Source organism: Dermacentor silvarum, chromosome 2 (genome assembly GCF_013339745.2).
Source record: "Dermacentor silvarum isolate Dsil-2018 chromosome 2, BIME_Dsil_1.4, whole genome shotgun sequence".
In the NCBI taxonomy this organism is placed as follows: Eukaryota; Metazoa; Arthropoda; class Arachnida; order Ixodida; family Ixodidae; genus Dermacentor; species Dermacentor silvarum.
Genome location: NC_051155.1, coordinates 16,684,403 through 16,707,710, shown reverse-complemented (window position 1 = coordinate 16,707,710; position 23,308 = coordinate 16,684,403). Strand labels below are relative to the sequence as shown.

General features: G+C 45.7%; 1 protein-coding gene across 1 annotated transcript; it reads right to left on the bottom strand.

Moving 5' to 3' along the window:
• Positions 1 to 15,192: 15,192 nt before the first annotated feature.
• LOC125942919 (uncharacterized) lies at positions 15,193 to 20,334 on the bottom strand. The gene has a single exon (XM_049661171.1). It carries the CDS (start codon positions 18,438 to 18,440, stop codon positions 16,323 to 16,325), a length of 2,118 nt encoding a protein of 705 aa, XP_049517128.1. The 5' UTR covers positions 18,441 to 20,334; the 3' UTR covers positions 15,193 to 16,322.
• Positions 20,335 to 23,308: the final 2,974 nt, after the last annotated feature.

Here is a 23,308-nt window from a genome sequence, read left to right as displayed (position 1 = left end):
CCGGCTGCTGGAGCTGCCGCTGTGAGACGCACTGTGCCGGGTGACCCGGGCAGGTCCTTGTGCTTGCTTCGTTTGTGGGGTGTGCGGCGTCTTCTTGACGAAGCGGTATTTGCAGTTTGAACTGCTGGTATTGTGTGCCCCGCCGCAGACAATGCAGCGTGGCGCGCATGTTGAAGCTTCGCCCTCGGGTGGGGGGTGCTCCTCGCCGCAACGGCGGCATCGCTGCTTGCGTGGCAAGGGACAGACGTCCGTGCGATGGCCAACCTTGCGGCAGTTGTAGCATGACTCCACCCGGTTGTAGAACGGATAGAGTCTGATGTCGGTGCCATGATAGAATATCCATTTCGGGAGGTCCTTACTTGTGAGTGTGACCACCAGGTGCCTAGTCTGGCCCATGCGTCTGCCGCTCACAATAGGCATGTCGGGGTTGCTGGCTTGGAGGTCTGCCAGTATCTCTTCGTCCTGAGAAATCGTCGAACGCGTGAAACATGATGCCTCGCACTGCGTCGTCCGGAGGGGGAGCATACACGTGGAGGTCGACGGTGCGGGTGCCCACGTTGATGGATTTGATGCAGAGGTAGGCTTGGGCACGCCGAGAGTCCACGACGCTCAGCGTGAAAGTGTTGTTGGTGGGATGCGTCCGTAAGCGATCCCGGGTCGCTGGTGGTTGATCGGGCAATGAGGCTGCCTTGAGCAGGGCTTCGTGTAGCTGCCACGGTGGCACCTTGGTGAGGTCAATGGGTGACTGCGAGCGTCCCACGATGTGGATAGCGTTTGCTGGCATTCTAGGTAGCGGTGCGCGTCTGCGTTGGGGTGGCGGGCGCGGCTTGGGGTTCGATGTGCTCCGTCCGTTGCCGTAGGAGCTCGCTCCCGTCGCACTGAGGCTGGGAACTTCCTTGCCTTGAGCCTTGAGCTCGCGGCGGCGTCGTTCTTGAGCGATGTAGCCGGGTGACTTCCAGGAGTCGTCCGACCGTTCTTCCTCTGAGATCAGTTCTCCTTCGACCGTGGACTCCATGTCGGTGGGCGACCGGGGCAGTTGCTGTGGCGCGAGGCCTACCTGGGGCCTTGCTCGCGCTAAGCCCGTTAGGCTTAGGGCGGCGAGCGGCGTTGTTCGGGGAAACTAAAACTCTCCTGGGAGAATCTCCGAAGGTCCAGCGTAGAGGATGATGTCTGCGTGGTCCTGATACCTTCCGGCACCCACTCGTGCGAGAATCATACAAGTAGGAGAAGTTGGGGCGGCGAAAACACCAAAAATCGCAGGAGCCGACGTGGAGTGCGACCATCCACTCCGAGCGCTCACAGCGTTCCCTGTATGTGCGAGTGAAAGAGCGCGAGGGGCGCGCGCTTTTACGGGGAATGAACGCACGGCGGAGAACAAACGCGCGTTCTGCGCCGTGCTCCCTTAAGGGCTGCAGAAGTAGGCGTCTCTTTCCTCCTTTAAGGTACGTCCACACTAGCGACAAAAACGCGCGCGACACGCCGCACGCGGCAAGCGCCCGCGCGGCAGACTCGCGCGGGCAAGTCCACACTCGCGTTTTGCGGCACGCGGCAACGGCGCGTGGAGTGCCGCGTTGTCTCGTTCCATTCGATACTTCTCGTGACAACGCGCTCTCCGTTCTGCCGGTTTCGTGTTCCATTGGAAGTGTGTGTTTCGTTGCGCCACTGCCGGCCACGCTCAGCCATGTAGGATACGGACGCGGAGCTACTGGTGACTGTGAACACTATAATACTTATTTGGTCTTTACTTGTTCAACGTCGACGTGCCAGAAAGTGGACGAGAAAGTTTTGGGTGCGCCCTATATGGCGGTACAGGGACGCTGAGAGCCAGGCGCACACTCTGCTTTCCCGCATGTGCCAGCGGTTGGCACGCAGCTCCTTGTCCTTAAAATCGACGTTCGATTTGTCATAGAGGCACGCATATCCGCGAACGGTTTCCAAAAACGCCTCCATTGCGAGGCGAATTCTTCGTCGACGTCTCGGTGGCGGTGTGGGAAGGCTTAACAAAAACAGCCCCCTTGACTGGACATGGCCTCTGAGATTTTACGGCGTGCGCGTCACTGCTCGATCTCAGAGCCCATGCATTATGATTCTTTGCTTGTGCGGCAGGTGGCGCCACAACTGCTCAGCTCGCTTCTGATTGGTGCTCGTTTTGCGGCTGCCGCAAAAAAGGGGTCTCGCACCCATTCGAGCGTTTGCCACGCGTTGCTGCCGCTTTTCGTGAATCTTGCCGCGCGCGACAGCATCGCTCGCCGCGCGCGGCGTGTCGCGCGCGTTTTTGTCGCTAGTGTGGACGTACCTTTACAATCACCATATATGTAGAGCAAACGCGCCTTCTTCCGACGCGCGAGAGGCCGTGGGGGAGGGGGGGGGGGAGGGGGAGGGGGAGGGAGGCGACGTTTAGCTGCGGCACCAAGTGCCTATTTATATCAGAGGCTCCGGCAACAGTCACCAACGCCGCACGCATTTTGAGCGAACGCGGGCAAAACGCCGACGGCGTCGACAACAGTTATGCGTGTTGCCGGTGCTGCTGCATGTCCAAGTTTATACAGCTGATAAAGCTAATATCATTACTCCGTATAGCTTCTCTAAAAATTTGCTATCGCAATTGATGCTTCGCCTTTCAGGTGAAACTGCGACAACTTTTTTGTTTAATGGGCAGCAAAGAAAATTTAAGATCTGCATGCCTCTGGCAAGAAATTCTGGCTCTCCTCAGCCAGAATAATAATAATTATTATTATAATTACCCAGACATTTTTCTGTGGTTTTAAAAAGTAACAACTTAAAAGCAGCACCAACATGCTACAGTTTGGCTGGGCCTTGGAATTTTAATATAATACGACAAAAAGCTCGACGCTGGCGCCTCAGCTCAGAGTTCATCATCAGGCCTATGCCTCGCTCTAGACGTCCAATTCACACTTCTAGCAGGACCACGGATGGCACACAAGGCCATGTCACGACATGGAGTACAGCCCCACCGCAAATAGTGTCTCGTGTTGCGCACGATTGCCTTTTCGATGTCAAAAAAAAGCGCAGATGCATACAAAACAAACGCCCAAGTGCAGCTCTGTCTTGGATTCAAAGCAAATATGTAAAGAGCACAGGGGCAGACTTTCTCATTTTTTAAAGTCACAATTAGCTTGCATGCGCGGTTCTAGTCATAATTGAAACCGAAAAATAACAGTTCAGTTATTTTTACGTTTATCAAAATTTCTTGGGATCGGATAGTGTCGCGGTAACCAGAACAATACTGCACTCAAACCGAAATAAATCGGTGCCAGAGGAACTCTGAACCGGTAACCAGAAAAATGATAACCCGATCTTCAAAAAGGCGAATCAAGATAAATAGTCTAGTGTTGCGCACTAACGGCAACTGAAAACAAGTCTTTCTGCCGGGTTGAGTCCCTGGTTAAAATTACTACTGCGTTTTTCAATGATAAATTACGTGCAGAGCGAAACATTAAGAAGCAGTCGATAGATCCTTAAATTAAGACGGCTTGTTCTGGTCTCTTGATGTCCGCACAGCATACCTCTCGTTGACGGCAGCCAAGGACATCTCAAAAATCTTAGGCTCATCGTTTGACTTCAGGTAGCCATGGGAGTAGCCGTCTTCATGATGATGTAACCCTTGGAGGTACTTTTCGATCACCTTCTGTCCGTGTGGAGGCTCGCTCATCGTTGTATTCCGCGCTTTCACAAGCGAAACAAAACAACGCACGCCGCGAATATGATACGCGCACCAAGTTCTCCCTCACGTGGAATGAGCTGATCTGAACTGAAGCGCCGCCCACCGACCGCGCTGCCAAACAGAGAGGGAAAAAAAGAAAATGGGGATACGTCATCGAGGTGAGGTCACGTCATTGTTATTTCAACTAGGATTCATAGCGCTAAAAAAACACAAGGATGAGGAAGAACACGGGACGAGCGCTAACATCACGACACAACGCAACTCGGATTCTGCGCCTTGGACCCAAGTTCGCAGTTCAGACTCGGAAAGATGCCGCGGAACTTCTGAGTTGTGTCCGTGATGTTAGCGCTCGTCCCGTGTTCTTCCTCGTCCTTGTGTTGTTTTTAGCGCTATGAATCACAGTTGAAATAACAATGACCTACCAACACGCCCAAACTTCTTCCCTGCTAGAGGTCACGTCATCGAGGCGAGGCCCCGCCCCTATACGGATTTGTTGTGAAAACAGTCGCACCCGTGGTTATGGGAGCAGCGATTGAAGCGCGACTGTTTCGAGGGAAGAAACATTAGGAATTCAAAAATCGTTTTTAATTAAAGTGAGACACAGTTATATTCATTCAACGAAAATCAAATTCCGAATCAATTTTATGTACGCATGGGGAGAAAAGAACAACTTTATTTTACTTGATCATTGTCAGTAAATACCTATTCAAGCGCTCACCGTAAGAGCGCGCACCGAACGCCGGCCGCTATCACTGGCAATGTATATAATGCAGCTCTTGAAGTGGGCAGAAAGGCGCGCTCGTAAAGTTCACCTAATACAATACGCCCCCCTCACATGTTGGGTTGCTTTGCTTGTTGAAGTTTGTCTGGATTTAGTGACGCGGGTAGTTTCAATGTTTCTTAACCTGTCAAGTCAAAAGTAAGTTGCGACCGCCACATAATTGTTTACTTGAGGTGTTTGCGTGGGACAGCGCTGCCCGACGGGTTGGCGTCCGACGAAAGGACGAGCACTCTATCGCCCAAAGCGTTCCTCCAAAGAAAGTATGTTGCATGCAGTGATGCGATTTCGACGCCCGTACGGCTGAACCTTTCCTGCATCGCTTTCTGCGCTAAAAGCTCGAAAGGCCCATCAAGTCGAATGGCGGAGCACTTGAATATACAGCTCTAATGGCAGGCCTCCGGAAACAAATTTTGCGCCCTTGAGAACAAAATGACGTCACTTCTGTTTTAACGGATACGACGTCAAATTATTTTTCTTCCACCGGAAGTGTTGCCTCCTCACACAGATGGCGCTGAGCCCCATGAACCGCCGATAAACCGCCATGTTTTGAACGTATGGGCTTCTATGGAAGCTTCGCTACCAGGCATACTCACCTTGCATCTTCTTGCAGGCTATGGAGAAGTGATTCCTTCCGCCGCATTTCCTGCATGTGCGTCCTTTTGCGGGGTAGACATGGTCAGTCTGATGAACCATTGCGCACTTTGTGCAACGCCGACCTCTTACTACGGATAGCGCGTTCATCTCGGCAGCGTAATGGCCAGTAATGGCTTTTGGGGCGTGCCTGTATTTTTTCGCAGTGTTCCTTGCCATGTTCTCGCGAGCGGCACATTTCTACCGTCTTTGCAAATGAAGCATTTTCAGAGACGAGCTTTTCTTGCAGCTTTTTGTCTCTTGTTCCGAGAATAAGACGGCTTCTGAGCATACGCTCTTCGAGCTCCCCAAACTCGCAACTTTTTGTTAGCCCTCGTAGGTCTGTTAACCAGTCGTTAAAGCTTTCGCCCTCATTTTGGCCGCGCTTTTCAAAACGAAACTCGTGATAGGCCAGGTTTAGTGCGGGCTCGTATAATGGCTCAAATTTAGGTTTCAGAACTTCTACGTCCGACTATAAACATCCGGTGCAAAAGTGCTATACGTCTTGCGCGCGTCCTCTCCGATAACCATGAGAAAAGTGGCTGCCTTTACACCTCTTTAAGTTGCTCTTACGTTGCCGTTGCGAAGAGCTCGAACTCCTGTCTTCCAACTTTGCCATGCTGTGGTGCCCAGGGCTCTCGGTCGTGGCAGTAGCGTGGTGACTGGGGCGCTGGCCTGCTGGCGCTGTTGTTGTTCCCCGTTCTCCATGTTCGTACTTATAGTTCGGACCTTGGAGCCGCCCTCGTTGGCTTGGTACCCGTCCGCTTTTCTTTCACCGATTGCGTACATCGACCGCAGTGCAACCACTTCCCAGGCGGCACGTCAGCTCGGACCAACGTTGGATACGTATTGGCACTTCCTGGCCGAGTGATGGCCTAAGGATAACAGCGTGGTTCCAATATGGGCTGGGCCATTCTAATTCCTGGCCGAATGATGGCCTAAGATTAACAGTGTGGCGCGAATATAGGCTGTACCATTCTGATAGAGATCCAACGCTGGCCCGCATTACACATTCAGTAAACAATATTAGCTCGTCCATTCAACAAGGCGGGAATTATTGGACCAACTTTCATGTGGACTTGCCAACATGGGTTACTAAGTTGGCTTTCTCTGGGCTACATTGGTCCGTAATAAGCCAATTTGCGCCTCATCAATTTTTAATACTTTCTGGTACGACTTGCTAAGGTTAAATAGCATGTTTGAAAGACTAATGCACTGATCACAGGCACACTGCGCAGGAACCAGAAATACGTTTGCAAGCTGTGACCCCTTCAACAGAGCGGATACCACGTTGGTTAATTAATTAGAATTCGCTTGACGATACTATACTTTCGTTCAGATTTAATAACAGCTTCGCTTATATGCTTATCTGTCACGGGGAACGGGCTGATCGACTTGCTGTGACAGACCGCGGGTTGTTCACAGCAGGGCACGGGTATATACTGGCGCCTGCCGCTTAAGTGTGCTCCACACATGATAATTAAGCAATAGTTTGTGAATGACCTTATGGTAAAAATTAATTACAAGGAACGTATGCTTGCATTACGGTCAGAGGATTACGTAGTACAGTAATCGCAAGTGTCTGCATGTAAGGGCGGTTGCCGAGTGCTTGAAGCGTGTACATAAGCACTCAAAATTTGTTTCGCGTCGCTTTGGGCAGAAGCAAACAAAGCAGTGAGACCTTTCAATGTTCGCTAGAATGATATATGCTTCGAAGTTTTCGCACGACAGCCGATGACCTGACGTGCAGGAATAGCAAAGTCCTTTTCTTGGCGCCGTCGGCAGAAAAGGCACTCGACTCGATCATTGGTGTCGACGGCATGTCGATGTTATGTCTTTCTTATCTAATAGAACCTTAAAGAGACGTTTAAGCGTGACTGATTCTGTAAACCCAAGTAAACCGATGAAAAAAGAATATATATATATATATATATATATATATATTACAACGTAAAATACCACTATCGGCTAATTAGTGTTTGTGGTCGAGTGCGTGGGGTGCGGTTACCTTATCACCATTCTCGATAAAACGCGTGTTCGAATCCTAACTCTTTTTTTTTCTTTTTTTTTTAAGTTGCTTATTAATGCACGTTTAACGTTTGTAATTCCATGCGTTTTCACCCCAATTAATCTGCGGTGATTAGGAGGAATGCCGCTGAAGTGCTAGCATTTCTCGGGGACTTCAATTATGGGGTTTTACGTGCCAAAACCACGATCTGATTATGAGGCACGCCGATTATGAGGGACTCCGGTAATTTGGACCACCTGGGGTTCTTTAACGTGCACGGGTGTTTTAGCATTTTGCCCCCATCAAAATGGGCCGCCGTGGCAGGGATTCGATCCCGCGATCGGGGACTTCCGAGACATGCTCACAAAAGTGTGGATGGATGGGTGGATAAGGCTGCACCCTTTAAATCGGGCGGCGGCACACGCAACCTAGCCGTGACTAATAAGTTATTTTGTTCTCAGCGGAGGGTGAGCTTGCAGTATAGGCCGCCCCCTGTCTTTGATAATTTTCGTCTCCCTCCCCGTGAAGCTGCCTTGGACCCACCCTTGAGTTGAAGGGGTGTACTCACTCTACTATAACTTTATTAATTTGTTTTAGTTTATCTTGTTATATAGCAATTTAGCACTTACGTTATACACAACTCAGGATGGTTAAGGAACTGAGGTTTTTGATCTTGTGCATCCACACAAGTGAGAGACAATTATTTTTCTAAAGGCGGCTATTTACCATATTTATTGCAAATTTGCTTACATATTCGTGGTCATGGTTCTCTCCGTGCATTCAACAAAAGTTAACTAGTCAAAGTAACAGGCGACTATATAGCAGCATTGGTGAAGTGAGGGTGAGGCTAAAGTGCCTGGATTAAAACATGTTAGAAGCTTCTATGGCAACAAAACATATATAACACGAAACATACACATACTCATGTGTCATCACAGACTTTTGAATATCATTAAAAATGCCACAGTCATCCATTACACTGTGCACAATAATAACAGCTCATACAAGTGACCAAATGCTTTGTATAAAAAGATTGCATTCATGGGGTTTGATGTCCCTAAGCAACAAGTGCGTATGTAGCTGTTATAATGGTGTGGTGGAAGAAACTGGATTCATTTCGCCCTCCTGGAAGTCCAACATGAAGCCAAAGTGCATTATACACAAGCATTATTTTGCATTTTGCCCACGTTCATTGCATTGTGGCCACTGCTGGTAGGATCGAGTAGTATTTTCAGTGTTATCCATACCGAAAATCAATGTAAACTTCCATGGCAATTATATATCAGAAGGCCTTTTTCCTAAATGTTGCACCATCTAACACATATGACGTAGTCACAACTCTGAACCCTCAAAGCGCTTGTCCATTGTCTACTCTTTCTTTCGTGCCATGTCTGCTTTTTTTTTTGGGGGGGGGGGGGGCAAAGGTTTTTAAAATCATGTTTCATATGCACCAACTAGGTTTCTAAATGCCCTTTTATGTGAGCTACAGTTTCTTAAAAAGCTTGTTGTTTCTTTGTGTGGCATTCAACTTTAGCACTGCAAGCAGCTTAAAATCTGCAAAACTAATGACAACTGGAAAGTTTGTGTGGTAACATGATGAAACGGCACACACATTTCTAATAAACTTTAGTTTATAGTCACTGCATTATCTGTTTCTTCTTTAGTGTTCGTCTTCAGTACTGTTTCATCATGTTAATTACAACACCAAACCATCAGCTGTTCCTACTTATGTATAAATTCTAAACTGTTTACAGTGTAGAAGTTATGTGTGAGAATCCTGCTATCAATTGCTTGAAGGAAGTGCAGTAGGTGTTTGCAATTAACATACACTTTGTGGTAGTGATAAAACATTTTGAAATTAACTTTGCTGTGGATACGGTGAGCTAGATGGCAGATTGTGCAATGCTGCATGTGCGAGCGAGTGTTAGTGTGAGTCAGTGTTTTATTAGTATACAAAGACGATGTTAGCCTTGCAAAAGGTGTCGGCATGGTTGTGCCTGCTTGTCTGATATGTTGTTTCTGTGCAACAGTCTCCAAAGCTCACAGCATTATCTGTTTCTTCTTGTGTTCATCTTCAGTGCTGTTTCATCATGTTAATTACCACACCAAACCATCAGCTGTTCTTACTTATGCATACATTCTAAACTGTTTACAGTGTAGCAGTTACCCAGACAACACAATGACATCCTCAGGACGTCCTCAGTACGTACAACTGAGTACGTTAGGTCGTCCTCAGGACGTCCCCGCATGAGCCTCAAAACATCCCGATCAAGTCCACATGTCCGGCCTCGGCACGTCCTCGGGACGTCCTCAGGAAGCATTCGAGTATCTTTTCAGTACGCGTTCAGGATATTTTGAGGACCTAGGCATTCGTTGCGCCCAGTAAATATCCTTTTATTTTGTTCACTTAAGTTCACTGTTTTTCGTCCACTAAGTGAGAAATTCAGGCTTAAAACTGCAATATGCACTTACTGCTTGACAGAGCATATACTTTTGAGCCCTGTTGCACAGGGCTCAGTATATGGCCACACGAAATGAAAACGTAGACCCATAGCGATGCACACATTTATTAATTTTACTTAATAACGGCACATATGTCAACGTTGAAAGTAGCATGATAAATCCAGGAGACTTCACCGCTTGAAATGTCTTCGTCCGAAAACAGAGAACAGCGAGAGCCCATAGGAGACACTGAAAGAAATGATAAACAGCACATTGTCAATAAACAACTTACGTTCAGACACATAGAAATAACAAACAAAACAGTTTATGCCACATACTGGGAAGCACTGCAGCACAAAATTATTGTACGAAGCACCAAAGCAACCTCTGCTGATTGAATGTTGCTCTTTATGGCATAATCAATCCACTCGGAAAATCGTTTCTTCCATAACAAATAATACTTTTTCACTTCCTTAGCCGTGACAAGATTTAGAAAAAAAAGATGTACAAGTACATCTACCTTTGAGGCTGAGATAGCGCGATATTTGCCGCCGGCCAGTGCTAAAATCTCAAACTGCTTGGGTGTTTGCAACAATGCTCTTGTCGGTAAAAGCAGCGTGGAAATGCAGTTGTGGTAGCGGAGAGGCTGCGAGGGACGTTACAGCGCCGTTTAAACATGGAGAAGAGACCGCCAGAAACGCTGAAATCATGACTTTGAAACTGTCCACTATCGCGACCAAGCACAAAAGTCACAAACCTATGGCAATAGCTTTGGTGGTATTTTGTTCTACAGGCAAAGTGACATCGCGATTTCCAGCACCCGTTCCATCAGACACAAAGAGCTCCGCGGCAAAGTCGCGCGAAGCCGTCTGATTCACAATGTAATTAATGAAGGACCTGTCCACGCTGTTCGCTAAGTGAAAACATCTGCTAATGCGTCCATTTCTTCCCCGCACAAATCTACGTTCCGCTTTCTGACACCCCGAAAAACAGGAGACTTACCACTGTCCGCTGCCATGTTTTTCTTCAATGCTGCGCTTGGCTTGGACTGGCTTGGCTTGACTTTTCAATTCAAAAGTGCCAATGTGGCCCCAAGGAAAGTAAATGGGGTGGCATGGTCGCTGACATCGTGGGATACCTCGCTGGTTGACTCTCCCACAACTGTTATCGCTGGCGGGTACTCAAAGCAATACAAGTTGCAAAAAAAAAATGGTTCCATCAAACACAGTCGTAAGGCATCAAGACCAGTTGATCAGAGTTTAAGTTTAAAAGAAAAAAAAAACAAATACATAAAAATCAAGCTCGATGGTCGTAATAACGACCTCACATGAAGTATAGCCCCTAATTCTTCGTTCATCAACCGAAATAATCGTAAAAATTTCAATTTCATGGTCTCTTCTAACATAAAACTAAATGTCCTCAAAAGGTCCTGCAGTGGACGTTCTTTGGACAATCAGACATCCTTAAAAAGTCCTGCAGAAGATGTTTTCAGGATGAACCAGTGAATGTCGTCCTGAGGACGTATCGAGGACGTCGTAAAAACTGCGAGGACGTTTGTACCACTTGAGGACGTCCTGAGGACGTCGAGTGTTGTCTGGGTATGTGTGAGAATCCTGCTACTAGTTGCTTGAAGGACGTGCAGTAGGTGCTTGCAATTAACATACACTTTGTGGTAGTGATTGTAACTAGACCTAAGAAGTGTAAGCCCAAGTGGCCATTGCATTCACTCTAACCAAATCATCATTATCTCCCATGCCAATGCACACTGGAAAATTCTCATGGTTCTGGTGTCTGTTTTCGTAACCATGAGACTGCAGCATTTTGGAACCAGTAAAGTAGAAATGCATAAGCCAGGCTAGTTGACGACACTTCATGGCAATGCACGCTACTAGCAGCACTTATAAACACAAGATATGTAATTGGAAGATATAGGGACAGGTGAAGTAAGTTGCAGACTCACAATTGTTTATTTTTGTACACCATTTCCTTTTCTGGCTAAACCTTGAAGATGTCATTTTTATTCATATACATGTCCAGTCTCTCTGTTTTGGCACATGCATTACTTATTTCTTCAGCAGAGCGACCGATGGCATGCTTATACATTAATCACTTCAATGCATTTTATTTGCATCACCAAGCTTTGATACGTCGGTACACATCACACAATGTGAGGTTTGCGAGAAAAAAAGGATGTTCCACATCTGCCGTCAAGGCCCTGAGGTGCGCTAGGCTAACACTCCCAGCTTTAGTTCCAGTAGATAAAACCTTAGTACCCCAGAAAGCGGATGGGAAAACGGTGCTGCGGTAGCTGAAATGCTAAGAGCATTGCACGCGTAATGTGAAGACGTGGCTTCGTGCCTCACCTGCGGCCAGTAGTTTTTTCATCCACTTTCATTTCCATTAATTTATCACTTCCTGCTTCAATTAATACGTACATGTAATTTACCCTATGCTGTCCTTAGTGTACTTGTTTGTTACGATATAAACATCCTATTTTCAATTATTTAATATAGGTAGCACGTGATGTTTATATTGTTTAACGAATGAGTATTTCCAGCTGGCCTTAGGCCCTTCTTTTTATGTTCGAGTTATTCATGATGCGATGAGGCTTTCAGCAGGTAAAACACTAATGATAAAAATCTTATTCTGACAAATAAACTTTCCAGAAAGTGATTTTCCATGAAAGCTCAAACTGGCAGGGAGCATATGCATGGGGTATAAAAGAAAATGGAGACAGCTACCATAGCACCACAGGCACATGCCATATCCCGTACTGAATGTGGTGGTGCAGTGCAAGTTCCAAGTCGTAATTCTGTCATGCAATAAAAAAATTAGTTTAAAAATCTTGCCCTGCTGTAAATAACTAATGCTCCATTAAGAAAAAATGCAGTGTTGCAACGCATATCTGCAGCCACTTGAAGAGCTAGAGGCAAAATTTGTAATATGGGCCCACTAATACAGGAGAAACACGAAGTTGCATTGATGTAACATTGCAGGAGCATAAAATAAAGCCAACGAACAACCACATAGGGGTCAGTTATCAACAGTGCAGCCACATGTTCGTTTAGGGAATCATCCATCACAGCAATACGCAACTTCACCCCGCAGAAAATTACAGACATGTACCACACCAGATTTGATGAAATGCGCAGCAGTTATCCTTCCATTTCATTGAATGAAAAAGACGTTCTTAAGTGCATAAATGGTTGTGCTTTTTATTTTGAAGCTAGTAGTGTGTTGTCGTTTTTATGTTTGTTGTATATCTCACTATACACAGCAACTATAAAAACCTCAATTGCGAGTCAGTGCTTCTCCTTGCTTCTTTATCAGTCTTCTTTGTTTGCATGCTCGTTTCTATAATAAACAATGCTATCATGTCTCCAATACAGCCCCTCTACATAGGCAAAGGAAATGATGCCAAACTTCAAGCAGTCAATTACGCATACGCACAATTTTTGTTCTTTTATTGCTTCCACGTGCCCCCACAAGGAAGCTTGTCTTTTTGTAATTCGACTAACATAGTATATCATATATTATGTAACTAGACCTGAGAAGTCCAAGCCAAAGTGGCTAGTACATTCACTCTAACCAAATAGTCATTATCTACCATCCCAATGCACACAGGGCAGTTCGCATGGTTCTGGTATCTGTTTTCATAACCATTAACTCACCTCAGATAAGGCTCAACTGTAACAGCAATTTTACACTTTACATTATAGGTGTGCTAAAGGGGACTACCAAGTTAGGCTGTATTAGTAAATTCTGCACTGCAATAGCAAAAGGGCCACTGTTCACATAAGAGGCAGCTTGGCAAGTCCGAGAAGAAACAAAATTGGAAGATAAGTGGTAGTGCTGCGGTGAAGTTCTAGCACCAGGCTCACTGTGATGTCTTGAATTTTGACAAGACCTACTCGGGTCTACTTGTTTATCTGGTCAAGAATGACATCATTGTAAAGAAGCGAAAGAATAACCTTAGGAACTTTTAAGTACTTCCCCTGAATATGAATATGAATATCTTGAATATGAGGGAACACACTGAAATCTTTCATACTACCACATTGATGCACCAGTACGACATTAAAAAAGAAAAAAACCATTTGGCCTTTATATTCTGCAGTAAAAGTCAACGTAAGTCAGTCTAAGATGACTTAGTATTGCTCTTTAGTGTCCCTATGCTATGGTGCGAGGCAGTGGTTATGCTGATGCTTCATTCATAAGGGACATCATGTCGAAGATGACATGTGCATGACTACTATAAGGACGTGCCATGCGGCATCACAGATACAGTAATCGTGCCATGTCTCATCTTCCACGGCACAGCTTGAGATAATGTAAAATTGAGTGTGGATTAATGTGGTGCTTCCATTGTGCTAGCCGCACACTAAACGGCTGCTCCAGTGACGATGTGCATGCTGCATGTATAGATGCAGATGTATATACTGTGTTCATGCTATCTTTCCACATGTGTGGAAGCAGCCAGGGCTGCTGCCGTTAAGATGAGAGGCTTAGATAGGCAAGGTGCTGAATGATGACCAACCTGCTCTATTGTGCAGTCACTGTCAGGCTTAGCCCAAATATGTTGCAATCTAGGCAGAACTACATCACTGCGCCTCACTGCAGCTAATTTTTCAAGCATTAGGCCTTGAAAGAGTGCTGCATTCACTCAAATGAATAGAGCTGTCAGCAAGGAATTTGTTGCCTGGAAGCTGATGGGCATCTCAGTAGTGCCACTGATGTGGTGGCACAGTGACCGTGCAAAAAAAATGAGATGGGCAGCAATATGCACGCCAAGGTGATCACAACAGAGAAGAATAAATAACGAAATAATGTCATATTTGTGCATTTTTGCACAAGAAAGAAGAGAAGGGGCCCAATGTGATCGACTGTTTTCAGCACACAGCAAGCTTGATGGCTTCTGTAGCCATATCACAAACCAATTCAAGGGCGGCTACATGACAAATATGCCACAGAGTTCACACGCCACAGAAATAATTTGCAGAGCCCTTTTACATTTGGCAGGGTTCACATCCATTGATCAGCACATCAATGATAGAATGCATGAGCGTTGCTCTTTGCTGCCCATGAGCACACAGGTGGCCATTTATTCTTTCATTGTTGTTAATGCAGCTATACCACCAGTTTTAATGATGTACATGAGATAGGAAAGGCATGCACAACTCTTGAAAGTGAGCTTCTGGAAATGTACTAATTAAGAAAACAGCTCCTGACACTGCGAGCATGACATCTGTTTTGCTCACTGATAAAGAATGCAGACATTTAGAATAACATTTGAACCTTGTTTAGGCGAGTGCAGACATTTAGAATAATGTATGAACCTTGTTAAGGTGAGATGTGGCTGCAGGGATCACGCACATGCAAAACATTAAGTTGTGATATATCCTTTGAATAACCTTAGAAAGCCCCAAAACCATTTTACAAATAATAATAATAATAATAATAATAATAATAATAATAATAATAAAGATTAAAAAACAACTGCAACTTTGTCGCCTGGAAAGTACATTTGTATCATCCCCCCGCCTGAAAAAAAAAGTCTTTATAACTTTGTAATTGTTTATAACTTGACTGAGCTACCTACAATTTAAACTTAGGTTCAGTGTGTCGAAGACACTAGTGTGAATTTCACGAACTTTCCCACACTTATATCAGCCTTTTGAGCTACCTAACTCTTGTGTGCCAAAAATGCCATGTTGGGAATTGTGAAGATAAACTAAAATCTCCAAGTCTAACTCTTGTTCTGTCACTTCTTTTGTTTCTATCCTCCTGAATTTTATGCTGGTTTCGTTTCTAAAACAAAGCAGCTCTATTTAAAACATGCCAATTACAGAAATTAATTCCCGTCAGTTTTGAGAACATATTAAGCTAGCACAAACAGGGCACTTATCACTGGAACGCAGAACCTGTCTACAGCATAGCTTAACAGGCACTCACTGCTTGTGGAATGAAGTGCAACAATGACTTTACATTTGTCATTTTGGTCTGTTAGTCATGATCACAGAAAATGTGGAACCCTCTGGTTTCTTGTTCATGTTGCCAAGTTTTTTTTGTTTTGTTTTTGTTTCCCTTCATCCATAGTGGCATTATTTGTGATTACTAAATAGATGGTTTGTTTACTCTCTTGCTCTTTCCTTCTGTGTATTCTCGAAAAGAACTGTTCTGTATAATTTTTCTTTCAGAAGCACTTACCAAGATATTCAATGATATTTTATTCAAACACACACAAACGTAACCACATGCTAATTTTCTAGAGGGTGTACGAAGGCAGAGATGGGAGTTACCACGTCCCTGCCAGTCATATAGTTTGGGTGGCCCTGAAGAGGGCCGTTTAGTCTTCCGTGCTGCAACTTGTTCCAGATGAAGTGCACTTCAACACGTAGAAAGTGGAGATATCAAAGGCACAACTGAAGTTTCAGAAAGCTAGGTGCAGGCTCAGGTGGTATCCGTGATGCAGGGGAACTGGATGGCTCAGACGCTCTGCTGCGCCACTCGGTAACTAAGTCATGGAGGTTGTGATGCGCCCCAGTGTGAGCAGTGACTTCTGAAGAGGCATGGCAGTGTGAGCCTGATGCGGTGAAAACACAGCAGAAGCGTGAATGACAGCTGGTGTAGCACCTTGGAGAATTGACATGCAATGTGTCCTGGTTGTACAGCTATCAGCATGCTTGCCGTAAGTGTTTGAACGGCATGCTATGTGGCAGTTGGACGGCTGACTAAGGCAGTTTGGGTCACTACAAGCCCAACGGCCACTGACAGCTTCAGTGAAAGTGCAAAAGAGGAATAACAACATGTCCTTGCTTGTAGTTTAGCCTCAGGCACCGAGCTGTGTTCCGAAGGTCATCAAGATGCCAGACCTTTCTCTCGTTACTCAACGTATTGCAGCGCCAGATATTCAACTGAGACGACTTCAGTGGAAGTTTGAAAAAGTCCCTGGCATTTGGCAAAATCCCACCCTTGAAGTGGTCTGCCATTATCTCCAGAACCACCACAGGAGTACTGTCAATCAGGAAGCAGTCTCCAGGCTTCACATGTTGCAGTTTCTGCTTGACTTGGTTCCTGGATGAGTGCCTCAGTTCAGAAATTCTCCTACTTAGCTGCGAAAGTGGCTTGTTGGAAGATCGCAGCAACTTTTTAATTCGTCCAAGGTAGCTTTCGAAAGGGAATGCACTAAACTCATCTAAAGGGCCATGGTCTAGGCACTGGTCAGCAAGATGAATTAGTGAGTGTACATTGTACACGAGCTGTTTTTTCCCGTATAGCTCACTAAGCTCCTGAACAAAATACCTTAGCAAATCTTTGGCAAAAACATTGTACTCACGGTAGTGCTGAGGCGATGCTAAAATTCTGACCGCCACATGAAACATTACAAAATGCTTGTACTGAGAAGCAGGCAGAAGAGGCTTTAGGACAACAGGCCCCACATAAAGGAGGAATGTCCGAAACTCTGTTGCCTTCCACCGATCAAGCTCTTCTGTACCCCTTGGTTTCCGCTGGAAACATGTTGGAAAGGCCTTGGATGCCTCTCGCAGGCTTTCATTCAGTTGATTGCGATACAGTCTGCTCAGTCTGTTACTGTGGCCTTGGCATACCCAATTCCTTAAAAGTCGTCGCATGACTCCCAGGCAAACGAGATGCATGTATTCAGATGGGAAGAATGCAATCATGTCGACGTCAAGGGAAAGGAATGGTGAAACACCAGAATGGTGGTGCTTGTTCTCTTGAGATCGAAATGATGCATTCGTCCGTGCAGCTGCATGAAGTCTGGGAAATGTCACCCTGTTCTCAAGGTGCTGCCCTTTTTGGTTGCATCGCTCGCACGCATAATAGCCAGTGTGGCCAACAATACATTTGACATAGCTCCTTGCAGGAGCATCGCAAACCATGGCTCCAATGCTCACCCGAACATGAACATCTCCTATGCTTATCCCCTCAGAGATTAGGTCGGAGACCTCTTGCAAAAATGGCTCTAGATAATCCTGCAGACATGGCGGCTTCCCTGCACCACAGTACACACTGACAACAAATGGCGGTGATGCCTCCACATTTGTTATGCGGCACAAAATGGGCCAAAAGGCGAGCTGGCTACTTTTGTAAAGAGGGACTCCGTCAATGTTGCCCTGTAGCTTCAGTTCACTTGGAACTACTTGCCCCGGCTGCAACACTTGACGAATTCCTTCTGCAAGACCAAAGTGCACGAATGACCCATTTTGCTCCACCTGTGCTTTGCGCTCAGTTTTCAAAACTGTCCTAGCATCTTTTGGAAGGTCGGAGATGCCTCTTCGCCGGCAGAAATCGAGGACATCGTTAATGCACGCATGCGTCATATTATGTTTGGAAGCAATTACAGCAAACTCTTCACTTGCCGACAGTTGTTCAGAAAGTACATGAGTGAGCGTTGGACTACAAGTGAAGGCTATTCCCTCATCTGGCCCAGTGCAGCTGTCTGAAGCAACAAAGTCATCTGACTCATCACTCGATTCGCTTCCTTGGGGACCTCCTTTGTCACTTGAGCTGCTATCAGAGTCGCTTTGCTCACATGAGGACGTACCCGCACTCTCCGATTGGAATTCGTCGACACAAGGAGCTTCTTGTCTGCAGACGTCGTCGACAAAGGCTTCGCTACTCGACCGCTCGTTCAACCGTTTGAACGGAGGCTCACCACCGTCATCCGTGGAAAGTGAACTTCGCGATTGTCTGCTGGTTCCCGGCTTCAGAGGCGAAAGTCGCTCTACGCGAGAACTGTCTGCAGAGGTGAAGCTTGCACCTTCGTTGTTGGACGAGGAAGGCCCAGCATTACGCGGCGCGAGTCCTAGCTCATTCATTATCTTGTTGTATTCCTTTCTTACGGCTCGACATTTCCTCCACTTGGACGGCATGATGAGCGAGAGGGATGAGTCAGATGCCGAAACCGCAACGCTGTAGCCCGTTCCGAAAAACGCAAGACGACGGCGAGGCGAAAGCGTGGACAGCAGCAGAGCAGTGGGACAGTCAGTCACAGCAAGGGGCAGCCGACCAGCGAAAGCATGAGCCGAATCGAATCGAACGGATTTTTTTTAAAGGCCCGCTCGAATGCCAAGGTGCAGACCCGGTGCAGGCGTTGTGTTTTGTCCGACTAATGTGCACGGTGTGCGTTAAATAGGTCTTGAACTGCCGGTGTAATCGACTTCAGAGACGTTAATATACCCGCACTTGCAGATACCCGGCAGATACCCGTAAGCTGGGTTTTAACGGCGCTTGCTCATGTGTGCTGTGTCGTCTGCTGCACTGCTGCTTCGCACCTGTACCGCAGTGTATTAGTATATAAGGTACATTCAAGGACACTGTAACTTCACGACTGCACCAAGTCGGCATTGACAGTAGAAAGGGTGCAGCAAAATCGCGAACCAGCCCTGCAGCTTTCCTGTACATTTTGAAACGAACGGTGTGTTTCACATAGGGTGTTCAGAAGGCGCCATTGCTGCACCGCTGAAACTAGTGAACTGTTAATGCAGGTGAATCGAACGTGTCAAAAGTGCGTTCGATTCACCTGCACCACCTGCCACTAGTACACTCTACAGCCATAGAAAGCTGGATTGCGGATCGGATTAATACAAACATTAATATACAATTTATTTTTTCGTTTTTGTCATTCAGTGATTCTGGTGCGACCCGCGCAACTTGAACGCGCTTCCCGGTACGCTTGTTTTTATTGCGTATCATGTGCCGTAATTCATGAAATAACAATGTACTTTTGCACTGGTGATTTGAGAGGTGGCGCACAGTGATGCTTAAGGAATTTCGGGACTATAAAAGAGCGTCGGTTCCTCCAAATCCTCTCTCCTATCGCCCCGGAATTTGCGCCATCGCCATCGACGACAGCCTTGCTTGCCAAACCGAAGAGACCGAAGTCAACGTGTGCGTGAGTATGCATCTTTCTTTTTTTTTTTCATACGAGAGTTTGCTTGTCGGGATTGTATCTTATGTGCATTCTCATCTACGGGTCAACGTCTTGTGCGAGTATTTGTGTAGTTAATGGAGTGTGCCAAATATGCAGCCAGCGCACGTGTGGCTAGGCATAGCTATGGGCTAGGCGATCGATCGGGTACTACGTGCGCTCAAGATGAGTTCAATCATGCGCACTCTGGAATGGCATTGAATAGACCGCTCTTTTGATGCACAGAAAGACGCTGGGCGTAGATTTTATGCACGACTTGCGCGATATAGCTACACTATAGATGTTGAATGAGGTGTGTCGGGGATCTATGCGCGTGATACCCGGCCACATGCACTTCATCTCCTGCATCGTTTAGAGCAGCGGAATCTACACGCAACCGTGCCGGCCAGGAAATAAATTAGCCGTTTTCGCGAGAAATTCCGACGTTGCTGCTGCGGTGGTGCCAAACAAAGCCACGTGGATTCTATGCGAACAGTGAAGCACCTGAAAAATAATCAGAGACTTCTTTAGTGCTCGGCGTGGCCTAATGGATCCCTGTTCGTCCCGTACGAGTGGTGCGTGTTAGTGCCACAATATGAGATCAGCATGTAACTCTTCGCTTCAGCCACGTGTTGTTCACAACTTAGCGTAAACTTTCACCGCCTTCCGCTAGCTTTGCTCTCCATGGGAGGCGAGCTTAATTGTACCTCGTGCGAAAGGATACGTGCTCTAATAAAACCGCCGATTTCGCATGCTTGCACAGAAAGCTCCAGCCTTATGCAGTGGATCGACCACCTGCATCAAACGGCGCATGTAAATAGCGGAACGCTTGTGACACACGAAGGACCTTTAGCAAAACCTCTGAAACAGATTCAGTGCATGGGGGGGGGGGGGGGACTGAATTGCAGCGTGCCTCGTACTCGACGCGGAGATTAGGTGCAGAATGGCTCCTTATAGCGCGGCTATTCTTTGCAAACACTGGCACGCTATATAAGCTGCTGATGGCTTGCCAGCTTCCTTAGGCAGAAATTATGAGATAATGGGCAGGCAATGTCAACCCGCTTCTCGGCAAGTCATGAGGTGGTTTATGTCAGTAGTAATAGCTCTGCACCTAACTTTTGCACCAATTGCTTATTCGTGACAGTCGCTCTTCCACACAGACGATTTTTGTTTTTCGTGAGACCGACATTTCATTACATATACAAAATTCACGTGTGTTAAGTTGCATTAGAAGTATGGGCATACAATGGAAATTCATTTGCAGGACCAGCTGGCAGAGTGTAGCTAATACACCATGAGCACTATGCAAAACTGGCAAGTTGGCTTTCCTGCACAACAAAAAATTTCTTCCACCACCAAAAGCTCATTTGCAAAGCAGATTTTTGGATAGTGTGGATTGTTCAAATGTGGTGCTGGCTATTGTTCTGTAATTGGAGCCTTACTTGCTTCTGGATTTCATTATTTCATAAATCTTTTTCCCATAGTCTAATTCAGAAATTGGGTTCTCTCCCAAATCTAGCTTGGCTGCACTTGTCTGTCAGAATGACAGGGATTGTCTGTCGCGCTTTTATACCTCCTCCTACCTTCATGTTAACACGCAATAACGAACCATTAAAGATCTTGAATAAGTCAAAATTCAAAAGAGTAACCTATTTATGCAGACAGTGATGCATTGTCTTTTGCTTTCATAAAAGAAATGCAAAGATTGGTCAGTCAACAGGTTTATTTTGGTTAGAGGACAGTGTTGTAGTGTAGCTGCCTTCCAATTTTTTCAAATCGCCTATTGCCATGAGGATACGGTGTTACACCATCTTCTAGCCAGAGTCAAGCTTTTTTCGCACATTTTTTAGTTGCCCATTAATTTGCTGCTGCTGTGATAATACTTGTCATCCACTACAACATATACAAACTGGATAGTATGTTAGGTCTGCTTTGAGGACTCACCCAGGGTAAGGGGTCTGCAGTAAAGGGGATCTCTAGGGGCTTATGGGTCAATATATGGAGATGCTGTTCACTATTTCTCCAACAAGGGATTACAAAGAGCCTCCTACAAATATTGCTCCCAGGATTTATACCTACATAGTATGTTTCCTCACAGAACATTATGAAGCCAACAGACAAATGGCTGTGGTTTTTAATTTAGATGAATAAATAATTATAACGAGAAATTAATGTGGATGAAAAGGCAACTTGCTGCAGATGAGAGCCGAACCCACATCTGCATTACCAGCTGCCTACACCTAAGTTTCTGTTACTAAATGATGCCTGTTGTAAAAAAGCATGTGCTTCATCTGCCGCCATGACCTCAAGTGGTGCTGGCTAAAATTCTTCATTTCCAGATTTTGTACTCGCACAAATACCCAAAATAAGCGGATGGGAGGATAAGCGCCACAGCACAATTGTTGGAGCAGCGTATATGGCAGGTGTTGGGTTAGTTTCCAACAGGGGCAAATTGTTTTCTTGTCCACATTCATTTCCCTTTTCCATATTATTTGTAAAATGAAATTTAAAGAGACAATTTTCTCTAAGCTTTCACTCTTTTCTTCCTTTTTTATGCTTTATTGTCTGTTGGCTTTGTATGGTTGTAACAAAGAAGTGGGCCCTTTGGTTCCCCTTCTCATTATCTTAGAACATTGAAGTTTTGCTGGAAAGTGTTAGCCTGTCTGCTTTTGCAGCAGCATTCTCATCCTGGATTTTGACTAAACGGTGCATGATGAGTAAATGAAGTCGGTGCAACCTTTTGGCAACCTCCTCAGCTGCTTTATTTATGCAGGATGCCGAAGCCATACAAGGGTCGTAAAATTTCCAATGGAGGACGACACCATTGCTGTGGTGCCATCCTCTTGGATGTCCGAGGACGACCGTTATTGTTTCTGGCCCCTGCATACGAGGGGGTCAGAAGTTAAATCCTGGGTACAGAAACAACGTCCCCCAAGTGAAAACTGGGGGACGTACCCAGCGGTAGTCCTGGCGAGATGCAGTAAGTGACTACATTGTTAACATACTGTGCTTTTTTGCTTGTTTTAGTATTTTTTGGTATCATACTTTTTATCTTTGGACATATGCGACTGTACTCTAGACTGAAATCATGTAATAGCAGACACACTTCTAAATTGTTGACATATTGAAATTAAACATTACTAAGTGTACATTTGTGTGTGTGTGCAGATTGACTAGCACAATGCCTGTTTACCTTCTAAATAACACAACATGGGAACATGTCTCTTCATACAGGGTCCTGAATATTTCGCTATGCCTGTTCGAAAAAAGATTTTGCACTCATCACTGCACTGTTCTTGGTCAAATTTTGCAGAACTATCACATTTTGGGGTCGCCTTCAGTTGAGTATGACACTTAACACAGTTAACTGCCTGGTTCTTAAGAAAAAAGAAAATTTGCCTTTACTTGTGGGGATGTGACCTGCTGCAACAACAGCGCTAGCATAACTTGTGTCGCTGCCTGCTGGCAGCAACACAAGTTTATGCTAGCGCTGTTGTTACAGCAGGTCACATCCCCATAAGGGAAGGGCAAATTTTTTGTGCACGATACACTCTGTATAACTTAAAAATGTTGCCAATTATTGTTGACAAGTACCATTGTTGCACATGCGAAAAAGTAATCAAGCCTTCTCTGTTTATTATTATGCTCAATTTCCCCCACCTAGCTTGCAATGCCTGCATCTGTAAAATTAGCAATGTGCTTGAAGTAATTAAGCAGTCACTCTTGTCATTTAGTGGCCGCGCTATCTTGCAGGTGTAAAACTACCTTAGAAGTTTGCATAGTTCTAACTCTAACATCTAACTTAAAAACTGTGCAACCAAGAGTCTTGCC